This window comes from Notolepis coatsorum (assembly GCF_963971535.1).
Source record: "Notolepis coatsorum genome assembly, chromosome: 1".
Classification (NCBI taxonomy): domain Eukaryota; kingdom Metazoa; phylum Chordata; class Actinopteri; order Aulopiformes; family Paralepididae; genus Notolepis; species Notolepis coatsorum.
Window position 1 is genome coordinate 81,960,033 of NC_140165.1, and position 21,913 is coordinate 81,981,945.

General features: G+C 42.3%; 1 protein-coding gene across 1 annotated transcript in view; it reads right to left on the bottom strand.

The window, feature by feature from the left end:
• ccdc171 (coiled-coil domain containing 171) overlaps nucleotides 1–21,456 on the bottom strand; it is a gene marked incomplete at its 5' end in the record, with an annotated part of 84,065 nt that extends 62,609 nt beyond the window's left edge. The window contains 4 exons of the mRNA XM_084328430.1: nucleotides 8,964–9,110; nucleotides 17,028–17,218; nucleotides 20,754–20,904; nucleotides 21,361–21,456. Coding sequence (XP_084184556.1) covers nucleotides 8,964–9,110; nucleotides 17,028–17,218; nucleotides 20,754–20,904; nucleotides 21,361–21,456 — 585 coding nt within the window. The remainder of the gene's footprint in view (nucleotides 1–8,963; nucleotides 9,111–17,027; nucleotides 17,219–20,753; nucleotides 20,905–21,360) is intronic.
• Between the last annotated feature and the right edge of the window lie 457 nt (nucleotides 21,457–21,913).

The following is a 21,913-nucleotide window of genomic DNA, read 5'->3' on the forward strand; positions in this document are numbered from 1 at the left end:
ACCAACCAAGATTCAATACCACACAGGGAACAAAATAAGTACCCGCCAAGCGCCAATGGCGAGCAGATTTAAGGTTTGGCGAGTAACAATGAGAGGTCTGCCCGCCACCTGGCGGGTAACAAAATAGTTCATATAGATACTCTTATTTTGAAAATCCTGTGGCGGGTCTCATTTCCGCCCTAAGCGCAGCTCCAGCCATAATAACTATGGCTCCAGCAGCTAGCAACGTTCGGTTCATATCGATACTCTTATTTTGAAAATCCCGTGGCAACTCGGCGAGTCATATCCACCCAGTCCGTGCTGTCTGCTGGCATTAAGCAGAGCAGGGCTACACAGCAGTGCGCCTATTTTGCGACCCGAAATAAGTCTGTGGTGTTTTTTTTTCTCACAACGGGTCAAATGCATCTAACATGCTTTGCATCGTCGCCATTCCTTTATGCCCACATCGCCCGAAATTAACATTACGTTACGGAAGGGGTTTTAGGTTGCGTGTTGTGAGTTCCAAAAAAATTTACTTGAAGTTTAAAGCTCAATATATCAAAACGTGGCACTTTACAGTGAACAGGAGGTCTATTTGTATTAAAAACAATAGATTGTTTTTTCATTTAAATGTCTGGAAGAGCTAAATAATTTTTTTTCAAATTATATTTCCGTTACCTTTTTTGAGTTGATCTAAATGTTACTGATTGTGTTAAATGGGCTTATGATATCGTCTCATATCGATTGCAGGCACCTGCATCGTATCGTGGCAGATATTGGCAAATATCGTATCGTTGTCCAAAGAATCGATATCGTATCGTGATGAAACTGGTGATTCCCACCCCTAGTAGAGTCCATACATCCAACACCAAATCCCATAATTCCTTACACGTAATGTGTCTGGATGTGTGACGTCAACTTGTCAGCATGAAAATGACAGCCAAACATGGCACTGCAACTATAACACATACAATAGGCACATTTGTGACTGTTACAAATATAACACGTTTTATACTTGTGCTACAAGATTTTGGCCTGTGCTACAAAACTATCAACCTCTGTAGCACCAGTGCTATGTGAAAAAAAAGTTAACGTACAACGAGTAGATCAAGCATCTGGGCAAGTATACATGCCCTGATGCCTCAGTGTATGGCAGTGTAAAAAGGTTGGTTGCCCTATAAATATATATATTAGGGCTGACCCCTATTAGTCGATTACTCGACTAATCGGTCGAAAGGAGCCGTAGTCGACTAGCCAACCTCTTAGTCGAATACAAAAAAAAAGAAAAGAAATTATATATTTTTTTTAATCATTCTTTCCAAAAGAAAAGAGGCCTAGAAGCGTGGTTAACGCTAATGGCACGCATACCAGAGGCTAACTGCCTACGAAAACAGGCACAGAGGCACTGAAAGAGGATTTCACCCATCTAATGAACACACTAGACTAGACAACATTTCAAGATGTATCCATCAGTGGACCAATTGCATGCTTTTGCAGAGTACAAGAAGCCTTCAGTCGACTCCTTCAGACATTAAGCACCCCCCACATCCCAAATGGAATGATACAAATAAAAATAAATAAATAAATAAAAAAATATACTTTTTTTTGGTCTACCAGTCGACTAAAGGCACATTTTGGCCAATCATAGTCGACCATCCAAATCCTTAGTCGGGGACAGCCCTAATATATATATATATATGCAGTAATAAAATATATAAATGTAAATATTATTATTATTAAATGGGTTACAATTACAAATATGTGGAAGTGGAACCATTCTAGCCGCCTCTATACCTCTGTTTCAGTCCTGTTCTCATTCTAGCAGCCTCTATACCTCTGTTTCAGCCCTGTTCTCATTCTAGCAGCCCCTATACCTCTCTGTTTCAGTCCTGTTCTCATTCTAGCAGGCTATATACCTGTTTCAGCCCTGTTTCCATTCTAGCAGCCCATATACCGGTACCTCTGTTTCAGCCCTGTTCTCATTCTAGCAGCCTCTATACCTCTGTTTCAGCCCTGTTCTCATTCTAGCAGCCTATATACCCGTTTCAGCCCTGTTCTCATTCTAGCAGCCTCTATACCTCTGTTTCAGCCATGTTCTCATTTTAGCAGCCTATATACCTGTTTCAGCTCTGTTCTCATTCTAGCAGCTTCTATACCTCCGTTTCAGCCCTGTTCTCATTCTAGCAGCCTCTATACCTCTGTTTCAGCCCTGTTCTCATTCTAGCAGCCTCTATACCTGTTTCAGCCCTGTTCTCATTCTAGCAGCTTCTATACCTCCGTTTCAGCCCTGTTCTCATTCTAGCAGCCCATATACCTGTTTCAGCCCTGTTCTTATTCTATCTGTTTCAGTCCTGTTCTCATTCTAGCAGCCCATATACCTCTCTGTTTCAGCCCTATTCTCATTCTAGCAGCCCATATACCTCTGTTTCAGTCCCGTTCTCAACAGGCTGTTTCTGTGCCTGTAATGAGTGAGCTGCTTGTATTGTACATCTAGCAGTGGTGCACAAGCCTGTACAGATATAATCTAATTCAGATCAAACTGTCAAACTAGACGTTGCGGATCAAATATGACTCAAGATCCAAGATTAGCATATCAAACTTACTGTTAAGATTTTTATCAGACATATTTTAGGTGCAAATGTAGGTAGAAAATAAAAGATTTACGAGCCATTCAGGTTTAAAGGAAAACTCCAACATGGGAAATTAGCTTATTTAACATCTTCCCTAGAGTTAGACAAGAAGATACATACCTTTTTTGTCTCTCTGCATGCATTAGGCTTAGGGAACGCCTGCACCGTTAGCGTAGCTTAGCTTCATCACTGGAAGTGGGGCAGTCCTTTACCCTGAAGTCCCCTACAGTCCCGAAATACACTCCAAATACAACTCCAAAACTTTCCTGTAAACATGTTGTGACCTGTGTATTTACCACGTGGAGAAATAAAAAATAATTGAAGACATTTACGTTTTCTAAGCAAATATACTCTGAACTATTTTTTGCCGAACCACTCCTCTCTGGGCTCAGTGATTTCACGCAACGCAGTGCTACTTTCTAACGTGACGCCAGTGTTTGTTTACATTTTCATTTCATTCAAAGGATCCGAACCGATTGAAGTTTATGGATACCATGCCTTCAAATCCTCTTACCTAGACGATTAAAAGCCTCCACAATTTAGAAAACAGTATTCCCATGGCTGGTGTTGATATGCTGCTAGCTAACGAAAACCAACAAACACAGAACCGGACACACAATCAGAAAACAAAGCATCTACTATACTTCCGGTCGGGGGTTTCAAAATAAAAGAGCAACGTCTAAAGCACCGGAAATACGTTTATTTTGTACATTATCTAACGTTAACACGAACCTAAACTAACTTTAGGTTAGTTGTAACGTTAGTTTAGGTTCGTTTTAACGTTAGATAATGTACAAAATAAACGTATTTCCGGTGCTTTAGACGTCGCTCTTTTATTTTGAAACCCCCGACCGGAAGTATAGTAGATGCTTCGTTGTCCGCTTGTGTGTCCGGTTCTGTGTTTGTTGGTTTTCGTTAGCAAGCAGCATATCAACATCAGCCATGGGAATACTGTTTTCTAAATTGTGGAGGCTTTTAATCGTCAAGGTAAGAGGAAGGCATGGTATCCATAAACTTCAATCGGTTCTGAGTTTTAAAATCGAACCCGGACCGCAAGAAACTACCCCCGACAGGCCAGTTTGATAGAAAATCAATGTCGGGTGACATTCACCAAAACCCGGGACCGGTTTTCCTCACACAGACGCCGACGACGGCCGTCGACAACGTCAACGCAGCCAGCGGTTGCACCAGCCGACCAGCAAGCGGCGACATCCCCATACCGAGGCCACTGCAGATGAGCAGACGAGAGGCAGAGACGAGAGGGACAGAACTGGAGCTCGCAACAGTGGAGCCCAAATCGGGGCGGGACGTTGACAGACTAGCCAGGCTGGCTATGTTTACCAGCCCAGGACAAAGGGTTGCCGCCAGAGAAGACACAGGAGTCGGACCCCCCCCCCTCCCCACATACCAACACACATACTTCACGGAGACAACAACAAAGCCCCCCCCCCTCCCCCACAGCAGCACCAGACACAGACGGACAACAATACGGACAGCCCCCCTCGTCACGGGACTACGACCCTGAGCAAAGGATCTCCCACCCGGACTACACAGAGCATTTTTTTTTACCTTGAACTCAACGACATCAATATCACATCAAATAAAAATGGACTACACATTTTTCACCTGAACGTAAACAGCCTAAAACATAAGCTGGATGAAATAAGAAACCTGTTTATTAGCGGTAAGGTAAACATACTATGCTTTACTGAAACTAAACTTGACTCATCTGTAACAGACCCTGAAATAGAGTTGGAGGACTATTCAATTGTCCGTAATGACAGAAACAAGTATGGAGGTGGTGTTTGTATGTACATTCATAAGGACACCAAATTCATTAACCGTACTGACCTACATCATGAGACAATTGAAACCGTATGGGTGGAAATTCTATTTGAAAGGGCTAAATCTGTTCTAGTCGGCACAATCTTGTACAGATATAATCTAATTCAGATCAAACTGTCAAACTAGACGTTGCGGATCAAATATGACTCAAGATCCAAGATTAGCATATCAAACTTACTGTTAAGATTTTTATCAGACATATTTTAGGTGCAAATGTAGGTAGAAAATAAAAGATTTACGAGCCATTCAGGTTTAAAGGAAAACTCCAACATGGGAAATTAGCTTATTTAACATCTTCCCTGGAGTTAAGACAAGAAGTTAGACCGCCAGATCAAACTGGCTTTTATGATACTCTGGATGGGTGCTTAGCTGGAGCTGAGGATGCTGAAAAGATTCTTATTGGGGATTGGAACACGGATATGCAACAACAAGATGCACCCGTCTTCAAATCCTTCAATAGGTTTTGTGATCTGCACGGCCTCAGCCAGCTAATCACCCAACCCACACGTATATGTGAATCAACTCAGACTACCATTGACCTCATCCTGACCTCTGACAAGTCCAATATCTCCAATAAAGGGGTTATAGCTTGCGGGCTAAGTGATCATTATATGATATTCTGTACCCGCAAAAAGCTAAAACATAAGGCCGGCTGTCACAAAACAGTCACATCTAGAGACCTAAAAACTTACTCTAGCGAGGCCTTTAACCTTGAACTGGAGAGTCTGGACTGGTCAGATGAGCTCAATGGTACACTGGTAGAAGAAACATGGCTTGGTTTCAAAACCAAATTTTCAACAACACTAAACGACATGGCCCCCCTAAGAACCACCAGGGTAAAAAATCGCGCTGAGCCGTGGATGCACTCCGAAATATTGGCCGCTATGAAAACCAGAGACAAAAAATGCTCTGAGTTTCGTAAAAGTCAGTCAAAGCTTACAAAAAGCACGAGCAGTGAACTCCAAGCCCACGTGACTGAACTTAAACTGGAAAGAAACAGACTAAGAAACGACGTAAACTACATGATCAAAACGGCAAAAAAGAACTTCATCAATGACAAAACTGAGGAAAACAAAAACAAACCACGTGAACTTTGGAAATTACTCAACAATCAACTAGGCTGCAGTAAAAAACTTAAAACCAGATTCTCAAACATAAACATAAAGACGGACAACACACTCATCACAGACAAGCTAGATGTAGCCAATTACTTAAAAAAAAATCACAAACATAGCCACAACACTGGTAAACAAACTACCCTCCCACTCAGCTAGGGTAGAACACATAGTAGTTTACTACAAAAACCTAGGGGTCCGCGAAGACGACTTCAAACTGGAAATGGTAACAACCGATGAGGTACTCAAAAAACTGAGCGCCCTCCAACCTAACAAGGCCACAAACCTCTCCATAAAACAGGGATACGTCCCCAAGGACTTCAAAATTGCGAGTAGTGACCCCTCTGCACAAAAAGGGCAGTAAATTAGACCCAGGCAACTACCGCCCTGTTTCTATTCTTACCTCCATCTCGAAAGTCATGGAAAAAATAGTCTACGAACAGATTGAAAAGTACCTAGCGGAAAAATATCTAATCTACGAATTCCAATCTGGCTTCAGAACATCCCACTCCACTGACACATGCCTTCTCTATTTGAACGACCACATCAAACAAGAGGTGGACGCGGGCAAATACTGCGGCATGGTCATGCTGGACCTACAAAAAGCCTTCGACACAGTCAATCACTCCATTCTGATTGACAAGCTAAAAGCAATCAGTGAGATGGATGCAATCCTACCTAGAGGGGAGAGAACAGATGGTGGAGGTAAACGGTACCCTATCCCCCCCCCTCACAGTGAGCTGTGGCGTTCCACAAGGAAGCATACTAGGACCGCTACTGTTCCTAATTTATGCTGTGGCGTTCCACAAGGAAGCATACTAGGACCGCTACTGTTCCTAATTTATGCAAATTACATGTCAGCTTGTGACTGCAACTTGTTCTTGTTCGCAGACGACTCAGCCCTGCTGGTCTCTGACAAGAACAAGTTACAGGTTGAAAAAAAACCTCAGCTCGGAACTAGGCAAAATCTGCATATGGCTCGCTGATAAACTGTCATTACACATGGGCAAAACAGAGTCCATTCTCTTCGGTTCAAATAACAAACTCAGCAAGACCGACGGCTTCTCAGTTACAGTGGGTGACAATATTGTCACAAGGAAAGATGAAATTACCTACCTGGGCTCCATCCTAGAGGCTAATCTTTCCTGTGACAAAATGGCATCCAATGTAATAAAAAAAGTCAACCAACGAACTAGATTCTTGTACCGGATCTCCTCTCTGGTAAACAAGAACACCCTGAGGACTCTGGCAGGAGCACTCATACAAGGGTACTACGACTATGCTTGCACCTCATGGTACCAAAGCACCTCAAAGGCGCTAAAAACTAAATTACAAACATCTCAAAACAAACTGGTCAGACTACTGCTTGACCTTACTCCTAGAACCCACCTCACCCCTGCCTACTTTGACAACCTAGGATGGCTTAGAGAGTAGACGACAGAGTACAGCAACTTGCAATGGGCCTGGTCTACAAGATACACTACACGACCAAGGTACCCATGTACATGTCAAAATACTTCCCAAAGGTCAGTGAATACCACGATCACAACACCAGAGGGAGCTCCACAAATCATGTTAAACCCAGATTCGGCTCAAACAAGGGACTAAACACGTTTCGCAATTATGCCACATCAATGTGGAACGCCCTACCCAAAGCTGTAAAGGAATGTGAATCACTACCCACTTTCAAAAACACTCTCAAAGAACACCTACGGGAGACTGCAATTCGAAACTGGCCCATGTAAATGTCCTAACCCAACCCCCTCCAATGTACAGTAAATGACCAAGTATGGTTGTCAATATTCCAATGTACAGTTTTGCTTGTACAGTTGTACAGTGTTCCCCCCCCCCCCACCCCACCCACCGAACCACCTCCAATGTACAGCCCCCCCCCCACCTACCCAACCTCCCCAATGTACAGTTTTTACGTCAAATGTATATACTCTTTTCTGGACTCTTTTTGTATCACAATGTTGTTGTCATAAATGTATAGCTGTAGCAGTACTGTATATCTGTATGTCATGTATGTCATATATGTCCTGATGAATTGAAAATGGGGGACCCTGATGTAAACAAGACGAAAGTCTCTCTCTGGTCTGCATCCCCTTAACAATTGTGTGTATTGAGCTGTACTGTATTGTACCCATTCTGCAATCTGTTAATAAAGTTTTCAATCAATCAATCGGATCCTTTGAATGAAATGAAAATGTAAACAAACACTGGCGTCACGTTAGAAAGTAGCAATGCGTTGCATGAAATCACTGAGCCCAGAGAGGAGTGGTTCGGCAAAAAAGAAATCTGAGTATATTTGCTTAGAAAACGTAAATGTCGAATTCAATTATTTTTTATTTCTCCATGTGGTAAATACACAGGTCACAACATATTTACAGGAACGTTTAGGAGTTGTATTTTGAGTGTATTTCGTGACTGTAGGGAACTTCAGGGTAAAGGACTGCCCCACTTCCAGTGATGAAGCTAAGCTACGCTAACGGTGCGGGCGTTCCCTAAGCCTAATGCATGCAGAGAGACAAAAAAGGTATGCATCTTCTTGTCTAACTCCAGGGAAGATGTTAAATAAGCGAATTTCCCAAAATGTTGGAGTTTTCCTTTAACAAAACCATGGCACTCCCCTGACTAAAAGTATAACGGAGCTCTATGAAGAAACCATGTCACTCCCCTGACTAAAAGTATAACGGAGCTCTATGGAGAAACCATGGCACTCCCCTGACTAAAAGTATAATGGAGCTCTATGGAGAAACCATGGCACTCCCCTGACTAACACTCTATGTTAGTCAGGGGAGTCTATGTATGTTGTATAGAACTCCCCTGCAGGTTCTATACAACAAGAGGTGCAAATCCAGAGCCTGCAGGATAATGAAAGACCCTCACCACCCCAATAACAGCCTGTTCCAGCTGCTGAGGTCAGGCAGACGCCTGCGAACCCCAGCTACTAGGACAGAGAGGCTTAGGCTCAGCTTCTTCCCCCAGGCCATCAGAGCCATGAACAATGAACATTGAGTACCACTGTAACACTTTAGCATGAGCGGGCACACACTCAGGCCGCACGCACCCCACTTATTGCCAAAAGGAAAGGCCACTTTAAATTAGTATTAGCAACAGTAACAGTGTATTGCACTACTATTACTACTACTGTTAACTGTTAACTGTTACCCGTTATTGCACAAATGTATTGTTACCTGCTACCTGTTATTGCACAATTTTATTGCACAAATTTTTTTATTGGATTCTATTATATGTTGTACCAATTGCACATCGTTGCAGGCAAGACCACCCGCATTTCATTGTATATCCGTATGCCGTGACAAATAAAACTCTTGACTTGACTTGACTATGTCTCCCTCCCTCCCTCCCTCCCTCTCTCTCTCTCTCTCACCTCAAGTTGTTTCCTAGCTCTCTCTTCTTTCTTCATGAGGTATTTCAGATTGCCGGCTTGTTGTCTGACGGCCTCCGCATACCTCTCTCTCTCCATCCCCACCTCCGTCAACCTCTTCTTCAACCCCTCCAGTGCCTCCTCCTGCTCCTACACACACAAACACACATTTAGAATATTTATTTATGTCCACAGGACACAAATATTATCAGTGCACTTGGACATTGTGGGTTATTCTGTTACATTCGTGCCCAAATTGGCAATGGCAACCAAAGTTACACACAGACATAGGATGATGAACCTGACAATCAACACACAGCTCATGGGTACAGATAGCAGCACACGTGTCACACACACACACACACACACACACACACACACACACACACACACACACACACACACACACACACACACACACACACACACACACACACACACACACACACACACACACACACACACACACACACACACACACACACACACACACACACACACACACACACACACACACACACACACAAAGAGGGAGGGGGGAGAAGAAGAGTGTAGCAGGTAGACACAGCTGGTAATATTTACTGCTTTACACAGACAACACACAATGAACTGAGTTTGTTCTGTTTCACAATCTCTCTCTCTCAGAAGCACTAGTTATTATTTTTACATTCTCAATATTTGAACTACTGTATTCATTATTTTCATTGAAATGATTTGCTCAATGGAATTTTATTCTGAAAATAGTGTGACTCATGTATCAGTTTTAAATCCGTTACAAACTAAATGATGGTGTGTCTTTAACACTTTCAGTGCCACCAGGGGGCGCACGACTTAGTGCTTGAATGCCACCATCCACTTCAATGTTAACGTTAATATCGCCTAATCTATGTTTTAAATTATGGCTATGTGTCTAATCTGCCCGTCGCTTATCAAAGAATCATTTTCCAGTCAGTGCTGTCAAGGCAGATTGGTTTTTTATCACTTCATTCCCGTTTGAGAGCATTTTGAAAAGCACCCGTTTTGAGGTAAAAAAACAGCCCATTCTGGGCCATTCTGTGATAATCGTCTTTTACTGGAATATTCCAGAACGTTGATATTTGTCTGCCTATTTATGAATCGTTTTCAAATAAACGCTAGATGATCAATATTATACGTACACGCACGCCCATTCGAGCCGCGCGCTGATAGCCGTTTTCATTTCCTCATAGATTTTACAGTGAAACCGATAGAGCACATTTCACAAAACAGCTTATATCTTCATCAAAACGAGTCGGATTATCCTAACACTGATAACATAGATTCCTTACCTGACATCAGATGGTATCCAACTGGTATATTCCAATTCCTGATCACCATTCGAAAAAATCGATAAGTGTATAGATCTAACGTGTATACAGTAGAACTCTGATACGCGGCGCTCAGAGGATCCATAATGAACTCTGGTATCCCCGGCTGCATCAGTGGACTGGAAAATGTGGAGTACAGGATTTTTTTCCCCATCCATTTTCATTGAGTCCATTCCAAAATCCCTGATGTAATCTGGGAGACGATAGGGGGCGCTTTTTTCCACATCTGATCGCCGGCGGCTCTTGGGCAGGCTAGGGTAGGCTTGTGTGATGCAATATGATTTCAGATCGCTAAAAAAAAAAAAAATCCGAGAAAACTCGTGAGTGGCAATCAAAGTAATAGCTGTCAAGTTAGACCGCGCTCACAAATCCGACACTGGGTGCTGAAATCCCGTAAAGTGATATATAAAAAGAAGCAGGGAAGCTGGACCAGCACTCTCAGGTTCAAGTATTTAATAGCAGCCTGAAGTGGAAACAAACTTGTTTCGGAATTCTTATTCCTTCGTCAGTGTTATGGCTAGCAATGAAATTACAGTCAAGATGGTGATTATATACACCTGGTGGTTAATGGCTTGGCAGGAAATAGCATCACAGCGCAGGTGTGCCTGAGTCTATTGGTCCTCAATGACCAAAGGAAAGACCTATCAAAATAGTCTATTCGTAAATACACAGATTATACATATATAAAACATAAATACATTACATTACCAGAAACTTGATAAGTAACATGCCCATAGTTTCTAGGGCTAATTGAGCCCCTTTACTTATTTAAATATTCTCTAATGAGAATCATAGGAAAAACATACCTCATGCTTGAAAACAACCACATGAATTAAACCAAAATAATAATATTATAGGTAAAAGGTACTTAAAGGAAACGGGTTAAAACGTTCTCTTCATTCATTCCTCTAGGTTCTATGCAATTAAACAGGTGGATATAATAACATTCCCGTTGTAATAGTAACTTGTGTCTGTCTCTCCCTCTCGCGGGCCTGTGGACTAACTCAAGTCCCATGTATCTGAGGTCGTTAACGGTATGTTTACACCTGGAAAAGTGTCTAGCTACTGACGACTTGATATCTGAATTTCTCACAGAACACTTGTGTTCACTGATTCTTGTTTTAAAGGCTCTGGTTGTTTTCCCCACATAAGAAAAATTACACAGACATTTTAGCAGATACACCAGATTTGATGAATTACACGTAATACGCCCTTTAACAGGTATACTTTTGCCTGTTTTCGGGTGTGTGTAAAATTTTTCTTTGATCATGCCTTGACACTGTACACAGGCCTGACAAGGAAAATTTCAATCTGGGATATTCGACATGAAATGTGTAGGTTTCCTTAAGGGCAAGTCAGTTTTGACTAAAAGGTTAGACAGATTTGCTTGTCTCTTGTAAAAATAATTAGGCGAATGTTGAAATGCTGTCCCTATTAGTGGATCAGACTGTAGAATATGCCAATATTTATTGACAATGCTCCGTATGCCCCTCGTGATGGGGCTAAAAGTGGACACAAAAGATAACCCGTTTGAGAAATTAGTCAAATCCTATATGAGATATATTGATGATATGTTTTTTATTTGGTCTGGTTCATCGTCTGATCTTTATGCCTTCCTTGAGTACCTGAACACCTGTAGAGAAATGGTATCTCATTACATACAGGTCTTCAAAAAGGAGACAGACCGTAACTCGTTCTTACATTATTCCAGTTACCACACCCCAGCCTTGAAGAATAGTCTACCTTTCAGCCAAATCCTCCGTTATAGGAGAATTTGTGACACGGAAGATAGATTTATTGCACAAGCAGAGGTTCTCCGTGGCAGTTTCCATGAAAGAGGCTATAGTGTCGATTTGACACGTAAAGCCCTGAACAAAACCAATCTGATCGATAGGGCCACGCTGTTTACCCCCAAAAAGAAAAAAGAAAACACAGACAAAGTATCTTTTGTGTCCACTTTTAGCCCCATCACGAGAGGCATACGGAGCATTGTCAATAAATATTAGGGATGCCCCGATCACGTTTTTTGCCACCGATACCGATCACCGATCGTCGTGAGCCATATCGGCCAATACCGATCCGATACCGATCGTTTTTGATTAAAAAGAAATTAAAAATTATTTTATATAAAAAGTTTTTTTTTTTTTTTATAAAATATATATATTATATAATTAGACTTGTACTTGTATTATCTGCGAGACATCGCCACCACGCAACAAGTCAAAATGCTCGCTATCTGCAAACAGCTCCACTGTCTGTGTGTACTCTAGTAGCCTCCAGCTCCAAAAAGGATTCTCCGGCGCTGCAGCGGGACCCTATTGGTAACGTTATGCTTTGGTCATTTCACATTCAGCAAGCCCTCAGCTCGAATACGCATTCAATCAATGTTATAAGACATTGATATCAGGAGCTATCTGTAGCTACTGCTAGCCGGCTAGATGACGTTAAGACAACTATTTAGTTCAATCGGACATTTCGTTTTGAACTGTGAACTAACGCAAGCTAACGGAGATATCAACATGGACAACTAGACTTCCTGGGGCATTTGTTGATATCCGGAGCTATCGGTAGCTAGCCGGCTAAATACCGTTAGACAATGCCTACTAAAAGTGAATAGTTGACTGGGTAATTTTGTTTAAACAGTAACGATAGCTAGGTAGCTAACGTTAGCTCAGGTCGAATGCACTATCTAGACTCAGCAGAGGAGGTCCGCCTCCTCTGTGTTTACAAACTCTACACGGGTACGGGCGGGGCTAGGGAGGAGGAGCAGTTTGCAGGTCCTGTGCGTCTGAGACAAGCGAGTGAGATATCCACTTGATCAGTTTCCGCGATCGGCGAATATGACTAATTATCGGAATTCCCTGATCGCATATTTATACTGATTATCGGCCGATAACGATCGGTGGCCGATCGATCGGGGCATCCCTAATAAATATTGGCATATTCTACAGTCTGATCCACTAATAGGGACAGCATTTCAACATTCGCCTAATTATTTTTATAAGAGACAAGCGAATCCGTCTAACCTTTTAGTCAAAACTGACTTGCCCTTAAGGAAACCTACACATTTCATGTTGAATATCCCAGATGGAAATTTTCCTTGTCAGGCCTGTGTACAGTGTCAAGGCATGATCAAAGATACATTTTACACACACCCGGAAACGGGCAAAAGTATACCTGTTAAAGGGCGTATTACGTGTAATTCATCAAATCTGGTGTATCTGCTAAAATGTCCGTGTAATTTTTCTTATGTGGGGAAAACAACCAGAGCCTTTAAAACAAGAATCAGTGAACACAAGTGTTCTGTGAGAAATTCAGATATCAAGTAGTCAGTAGCTAGACACTTTTCCAGGTGTAAACATACCGTTAACAACCTCAGATACATGGGACTTGAGTTAGTCCACAGGCCCGCGAGAGGGGGAGACAGACACAAGTTACTATTACAACGGGAATGTTATTATATCCACCTGTTTAATTGCATAGAACCTAGAGGAATGAATGAAGAGAACGTTTTAACCTGTTTCCTTTAAGTACCTTTTACCTATAATATTATTATTTTGATTTAATTCATGTGGTTGTTTTCAAGCATGAGGTATGTTTTTCCTATGATTCTCATTAGAGAATATTTAAATAAGTAAAGGGGCTCAATTAGCACTAGAAACTACGGGCATGTTACATATCAAGTTTCTGGTAATGTAATGTATTTATGTTTTTGTTTGATATATGTTTTATATATGTATAATCTGTGTATTTACGAATAGACTATTTTGATAGGTCTTTCCTTTGGTCATTGAGGACCAATAGACTCAGGCACACCTGCGCCGTGATGCTATTTCCTGCCAAGCCATTAACCACCAGGTGTATATAATCACCATCTTGACTGTAATTTCATTGCTAGCCATAACACTGACGAAGGAATAAGAATTCCGAAACATGTTTGTTTCCACTTCAGGCTGCTATTAAATACTTGAACCTGAGAGTGCTGGTCCAGCTTCCCTGCTTCTTTTTATGTGTCTTTAACACTATGACGACCGGCGCGGCCCGGCGATTTAGGCCTCAGAGGACAGCAAAAAGTAAACAAACCGATGTACTTTCTAAGAGCTTTATATATCATTTATAGTATTGCTATCTGTCCATTCTCATTGTCACTTGAGTGCATAAACCGTGCCTTCATAATGGCTTAAAGAAAATAAAAATCCATCGGTATGTCGTGAATATAAGGTATAACGCACTTTTCGTCTAGGCTTTTCTGCAGGAAGCTAGATAATAGGCTAAACGTTGGCGCCGTTATATCAAACGCCATTTCTGCTGTATATATACGAATGAAATAAAACAAACTGCGTATCATCCGGACTATTACAGAGCATCTATGAATGAAATGGGGGCGGCGGGGAACGCCGATTACCATTATTGATCCGCAATACAGTGTGCGTTCAATATAGCATTTTCATTGACCGATCACGTTACGTTATAAAACAATGTCCAATCCAGCTGTAATTTGGGGTAATATTATCCTACCGTCAGGCCATGTGATCGCCGGCAGCATTTCCTCACCAGTCATCGGATTCTGGTAGATCGATATGCACATTGGCTAATCATAAATCCCATTATTCCACGCTGAAAAAACCGCTCGCCAAGCTGATCCAAGATGGAGGATGTTCGGCTGGGATCAAGGAACTATGATCTGCCCACAGAACTGTACTTTTTTATTTTTTTTAAATTCACATGATACTGCAGTGGAGCGATGGCGCCCCTAAGCGGGTTTGGCCGGTACTGCATGTTTCGAAAATCAAATATCTGAAAAGATGCTGGTAGTGGATCGGGTACCTAATAAGCGTTACAAATATGGAATAAAACGATAACAACTCGTCACGTATATACTCGTGGCTCTGGTCCACAACGCTCTTTTTCGAAACACGTATATACTCGTTCTCGGACGGCATAGTGTTAATAGCTCAAACCTCAAAGTTCTGACATGTTGCACAACATACATTTGTTTGTAATGTAAGATGGGTGACACACTGGTACACACACACACACACACACGCAACCCGGTCCCCAAGGGAATCGAACCACTACACTAGAAAGGTGCGGAATAAAAGTATAACTTTTCAACCCTAATTTCAAAGAAATTATTGATGAATGAATTTATCCTTAAAAAAATGTTGGCGGGTCCAAAATGAATGTTGTTTACATGTTGCAAGCATGTATCCCCTCCCTGATTCCCATTTCCCCAAGTGGAATGCATCTGATTGGATAAATGACATGGTGGTGCTCTAGTGCGACATCTAGTGGCTGAATGTTATCTATTAACTCATTGACAGCCAAACATGTAATATGTTGTGTTTCACCGCCAACGCTTGAGCGCCAAAAACATAATATCTCGTTTTTAGATCCTTTGATATTTTTCCTTTGATCCCCGTTCTACACTCGGCCGTAGCCGTCTGAGTTACTCCGGTACAGCTACCTATGTTGGAATTGCAATGATGATCGAATCTCACCAGGTGGCAGTATCGCCTACCTTATGAACATGCATGGGCCATTAGTGCCAGCCCCACATCCCCCAAACAACTGGGGACTCTTTGCGAGCAGCACTGAGCAGGACACATTCGACTATTGGATATTATGAAAAAGACACAATGCAGCGATGATCCAAGCGTCCCAATGATGCCCTCAAGATCAGCGCCCCGAAGCGACTCAAGGAATCCGTAATGTCAATATAGTTTGTTTCCTTTTATCAACGCTTTTATTTGCTTGCTTAGTTTCTTTTGACTATGTTGCGGCAGTAGACTGTCATAGACAGGTAGTGCCGAGGGGCTGAGTAGAGGAGCTCAAACAGTTGACGTGCATCGTGAAATAACTCCGTTCCACATCCAGGAAATACTTTTGAGGCTTTTATTCTTTCGCTTCATGAAACAAACAAAATACCCTTATTTACATACACTAATATACTGATACTGATGCCTTCTTGCGTGCTTGTGTGCTTTCAATATTGCGTGTGGCACAACCGGTCCCCAATGGACAAACACACGCTCACGTTCTTAGAACTATATTGCGTGTGGTTGCGTTCTTCAATATTGCGATTTGCGGTCAAAAGAAATGATGCTCTCCGAACTCTCACCCCCTCTCTCCGTGAACTGTCAACCTCCGTGAACTGTCAACAACGTCAAAAGATGAATGAAACTCCATAAAAACACTCCCATTAGCGCCACACCCCCGTGAGCACGCCCACCGCCTAAAGTGACAGTACAACTAATAATACAACATAAATATAATACTGAATGAGAAAACTGAGACCTCCATTACGGCGCCTACAGATTATATGGATGATGATTATGGACGATAAGGTGTGTTTCCACCAGACTATGGACTATGTTGGACTATAATCAAACCGACCAATGAGGAAACCTATTCGACTCAGTCTATAGTCTGGCCCAAGCAGATGAAGAAGACGCATGAGGGCTACCTAATGTTATATGTATGATCCTGTTCTGATTCAAGACACTTTTGGACTCGAAGTGAGAAATGGGGTACCTCTAAACCAAAGCTAACGTCTGTTTTACGTGTACTTTACCGAAACTCCATCATAAAACATGCGTCTGACAATACAGTATGTCTATCTTTATCGGTGTGTGTGTGTGTGTGTGTGTGTGTGTGTGTGTGTGTGTGTGTGTGTGTGTGTGTGTGTGTGTGCGTGTGTGTGTGCGTGTGTGTGGCCTACCTGCAGTAGATGATGCTGGTGTTCGTTCTCAGCAGTCAGCCTGTGGTTCTCTGTAGTGGAACACAGCAATATCCTGTCTCTCTCTTCTACTTCCTGTTGCAGTGCATGCTGGTCCTCCTCCCTGGACTGGCGTATGATGTCCAGAGCTTTCTGGAGGTCAGAGGCCATCTGTTGGAGCTCCGCTGAGCGCACTGGGAGCACGAGCGCACACACACACACACACACACACACACACACACACAGGTTATTATAGTTAACCATCGTTCTACATGCACCTCCAGCTACAGTATATAACATACACAAAGGTGGGGGGGGATATAAAAAGCATAATGGTATCTTCAAATCATGCCCCTGACGACAACGATGACTACTACTACCGCCACTACCACCACTACTACTACCACCACTACCACTACTACCACCACTACCACTACTACTACTACCACCACCACTACCACTACTACTACTACCACCACTACTACTGCTATTACGCCTCTACTTCCTCAGGCGCCTAAGAAAGTTCCAAGTCAGTCAGAAGATCCTTAAGAACTTCTACTCATGCACAATAGAGAGCATCCTGACTGGCAATATCACCTCCTGGTTTGGGAATAGCACCGCACAAGACCGCAGCAGACTACAGAGAGTGGCCCGTTCAGCCGAACACACAATTGGAGGGGGGCTTCCCACTCTCCAGAACATTTACAACAAGCAGTGCATGGGTAAGGCTAAGAGAATTATCAAAGACTCCAGCCACCCAAACAACTGCCTCTTTGAACTGCTGCGGTCAGGCAAGCGATACCGGAGTCTCATGGCAAGCACAGAAAGACTCAGACCATCAGGTTGCTCAACGAACAATAACACTATGCAACAACCATCAAAAGCACTCGCAGCAGACACATCCACACGCACACACTCACTTTAAACAAACAACTCACTGCAGCACCCACTCTACACACTTTAGAACACCTAAACACACTTTATATTTATTGGCAAAGAATTTGCACTACAACCCATACCTCAGTACACCTTACTGTAAATTGTACCTAAATTGTACCTCATCCCATTTCTGCTTTGCACTATATAGTATATTGTAATTAGTATATTGTATAGCATATTGTATGGTAACTCAGTTACTTCTACTCTGCATTGAACATTGTACATATGTACATACTGAACAATTGTGTCTACGTACGTGACTTCTATTTTATACTTGCTATACTTATTTTATTTTATACTTATCCTTTTGTCTAGCACAGTCTCTGGAGCGTAACAGAAAGAAGCATTTTGTATAAAAGTATTCTGTACTTCTGTATGACAACTAATAAAGAAACTTGAAATTTGAACTACTACTACTATTACCACCACTACCACTACTATTACCACCACTACTACTACTATTACCACCACTACTACTAATTCATAAGGCGTATATATTGTTGTATTGTATTATGAATTTGATTAGGGTTTTTATTGTTGTTTTAATTGTCTGTATGACATGTGAATGTTGTGAGTGTATAAGTCTGTAACTGTATTTTACGTGTTATGGACCCCAGGAAGAATAGCCCCAGCACTGCTGTGGCTAATGGGGATCCAAATAAACTTAAACTTAAACTACTACCACTACTACTATTACCACCACTATCACTACTACTCCTACCACCACTACTCTGCAAATCCAGAGCCTGCAGGATAATGAAAGACCCTCACCACCCCAATAACAGCCTGTTTCAGCTGCTGAGGTCAGGCAGACGCCTGCGAACCCCAGCTACTAGGACAGAGCGGCTTAGGCTCAGCTTCTTCCCCCAGGCCATCAGAGCCATGAACAATAAACATTGAGTGCTCAGAACATTGAACTGTCCACACACAAGCACACATGAACACACACATGACACGCACACTGTGCACGCTCACACACAAGCAGCCACTTAACATTGAACTGTCCACACACAAGCACACATGAACACACACATGACACGCACACTGTGCACGCTCACACACGAGCAGCCACTTAACACTTTAACATGAGCGGGCACACACTCATGTCGCACACACTTATGGCCAAAGGAAAGGACACTTTAAATTAGAATAACAGGAACAGTGTATTGCACTACCAAAGCTAACTAGCATGTCCCATATGCTCTGTAAATAACTATGTACAGATACCGAGATGTCACTCCATGTTACCCGTTACCTGTTACTGCACAACGTTGTTTTCTTCTTTTGATTCTATTATATGTACCACTGTATTGCACATCGTTGCGGGCAAGACCACCCGCATTTCATTGTATACCTGTATGCCGTGACAATTAAAACTCTTGACTTGACTTGACTTGACTACCACTACTACTACTACTACTATTACCACCACTACCACTTGACCACTACCACCACTACTACTACTACTACTACTACTATTACCACCACTACCACCACTAATACCGACCTGGCATACCGTGCAGCAAAGGGAACCGCTCTCGCCTACCTCCGATCAATGGTCTCTAACTGCACACCCTCAAGACCCCTACGCTCTGCATCCACTGGCCGTCTCAGACCCACTCCTATCCGAGCTCCGGGAGGGTCATCAAGGAGAACCTGCCTATTCTCAGTCCTGCCCCACAATGGTGGAATGAACTACCCACCCCAGTTAGGACAGCCGAAACCCGTCCAATCTTTCGCTGTCGACTAAAGACGCACTTCTTCAACCATTATCTGAAATTAAAAAATCAAATAAAAAATCTAACCCTAACTAACTTTACTAGTCCTAATAAACTAACCTACACTGTAGCACTCAACACTTTGATGAACATTGTTACTCAGCTGATAAGAATTGTGCGTGCCCTTCAAGTTTCTTTATTAGTTGTCATACAGAAGTACAGAATACTTTTATACAAAATGCTTCTTTCTGTTTCGCTCCAGAGACTGTGCTAGGCAAAAATAGATAATAAAATAAGTATAGCAAGTATAAAATAGAAGTCAAGTACGTAGACAAAAAATTTCAGTATACATATATACAATGCTCTATGTAGAGTAGAAGTAACTGAGTTACCATACAATATACTATACAGTGCAAAGCAGAAGTGGGATGAGGTACAATTTAGGTACAATATAATTTACAGTAAGGTGTAATGAGGTATATGGGTTGTAGTGCAAATTCTTTACCGATAAATATAAAGTGTACTAAAGTGGTTAAAGTGGGTGCTGCAGTGAGTTGTATGTTTAAAGTGAGTGTGCGTGTGGATGTGTGTGCTGTGAGTGCATTTGATGGTTGTTACATAGTGTTATTGTTCGTTGAGCATCCTGATGGCCTGGGGATAGAAGCTTCTTCTGAGTCTTTCTGTGCTTGCCATGAGACTCCTGTATCGCTTGCCTGACCGCAGCAGTGATGACTTGTTGTACAGAACTTGTAAGTCGCTTTGGATAAAAGCGTCAGCTAAATGACTAAATGTAAGCAATACTACTAATACCACTACCACCACTACTACTACCACTACTACTATTACCACCACTACCACTACTACTACTACCACCACTACTACTACTATTATTACAACCACTACCACAGTACCACCACTACTACCACTACTACTACCACTACCACCACCACTAATACTACTAATACCACCACCACCACCACCACCACCACCACCACCACCACCACCACCACCACCACTACCACTACTACTACTACTACTAGAACAACCTCAGTATAAACACCTATACACCTACCAGTGAGTTTGTGGTTGTGCTCATTTAAAGCAGAGACTCCATCACACTCTCTCCTAGATACAGCCAGCTGGTACTCTAGAGTCTGTCTCTGGGCCTCTCCTCTCTCTACGTCAGATCTCAGCCGAGCCAGCTGGGACTGGAGACAGGACACCTGCACAGGTAAACACACAAGGAACGGGTTTACAATACACAGTAGTAGTCCAGATACTAGTCCATAACCTGGGTAAAGGTCTTATTCAAGATAAGAATCTTCATATTCTGATCATGAATGTGTCCATATACGTGTGTAAAGCGAAGCTAATAGTAAACAGGATGAGGTGTTTAAAACTTTAAATGCTTCGGTATCTCAAATAATAGCCTCATATTCAGGTTTAACAGTCCGGATATGAGTTTATCTCAGATAATATCAGTATATCAGCATCATATTCAGGTTTAAGTCAGGACATGAGTATAAATCAGATAGTATTCAGGTTAAACTGTCAGGATATGAGTTTATCTCAGATATCATACTCAGGTTAAACAGTCAGTATATGAGCTTATCTCTGCTACTCTAAACAGGATATGACATATGAAGTGTTGGCATGTGTTATAAGTAGTAATATCTTACTTCCTGGTTGTGTAAAGACGTCAGCTCCAGCTTGTCTCTCTCCACCTGGTGAAGCCTCCATCTCAACTCCTCCACTCCTTCTCCCTCTCCTCCCATCCTTCCCCCCCTCCCGTTCTTCTCCAACCTCATCTCTCTCTCTCCCTCTGACTCTCTCTCGCTCTGTCTCTTTCTCTCGCCTTCCTCTCCTCCACTTCTATTCCTCTCATCCTCCTCTCTGCTCTTCTCCTCCTCCTCTCTGCTCCTCTTCTCCTCCTCTTGACTCCGCCCCTCTCTTCTCTGTTTCTCAGTCTGCTGTTTGTGATGCAGGGTAATAATAATGTCTTTCAACCTGAGAGAAACAGAAAATAAATACTTCCATTAGATCCCATCAATAAGCTATTTAAAAGGTGCTATAGATCAGTGTTTCTCAACTGGTGGGTCGCGACCCAAAAGTGGGTCGCGGGGCCATTTTGAGTGGGTCGCGGATGTGTGTGAAAAAAAATAAAAAAAAGTTAATTTTTTTTTCTTTTTAACATTTTTTTTTCACTACCTATCATTGTGAAAGTGGCTTCTC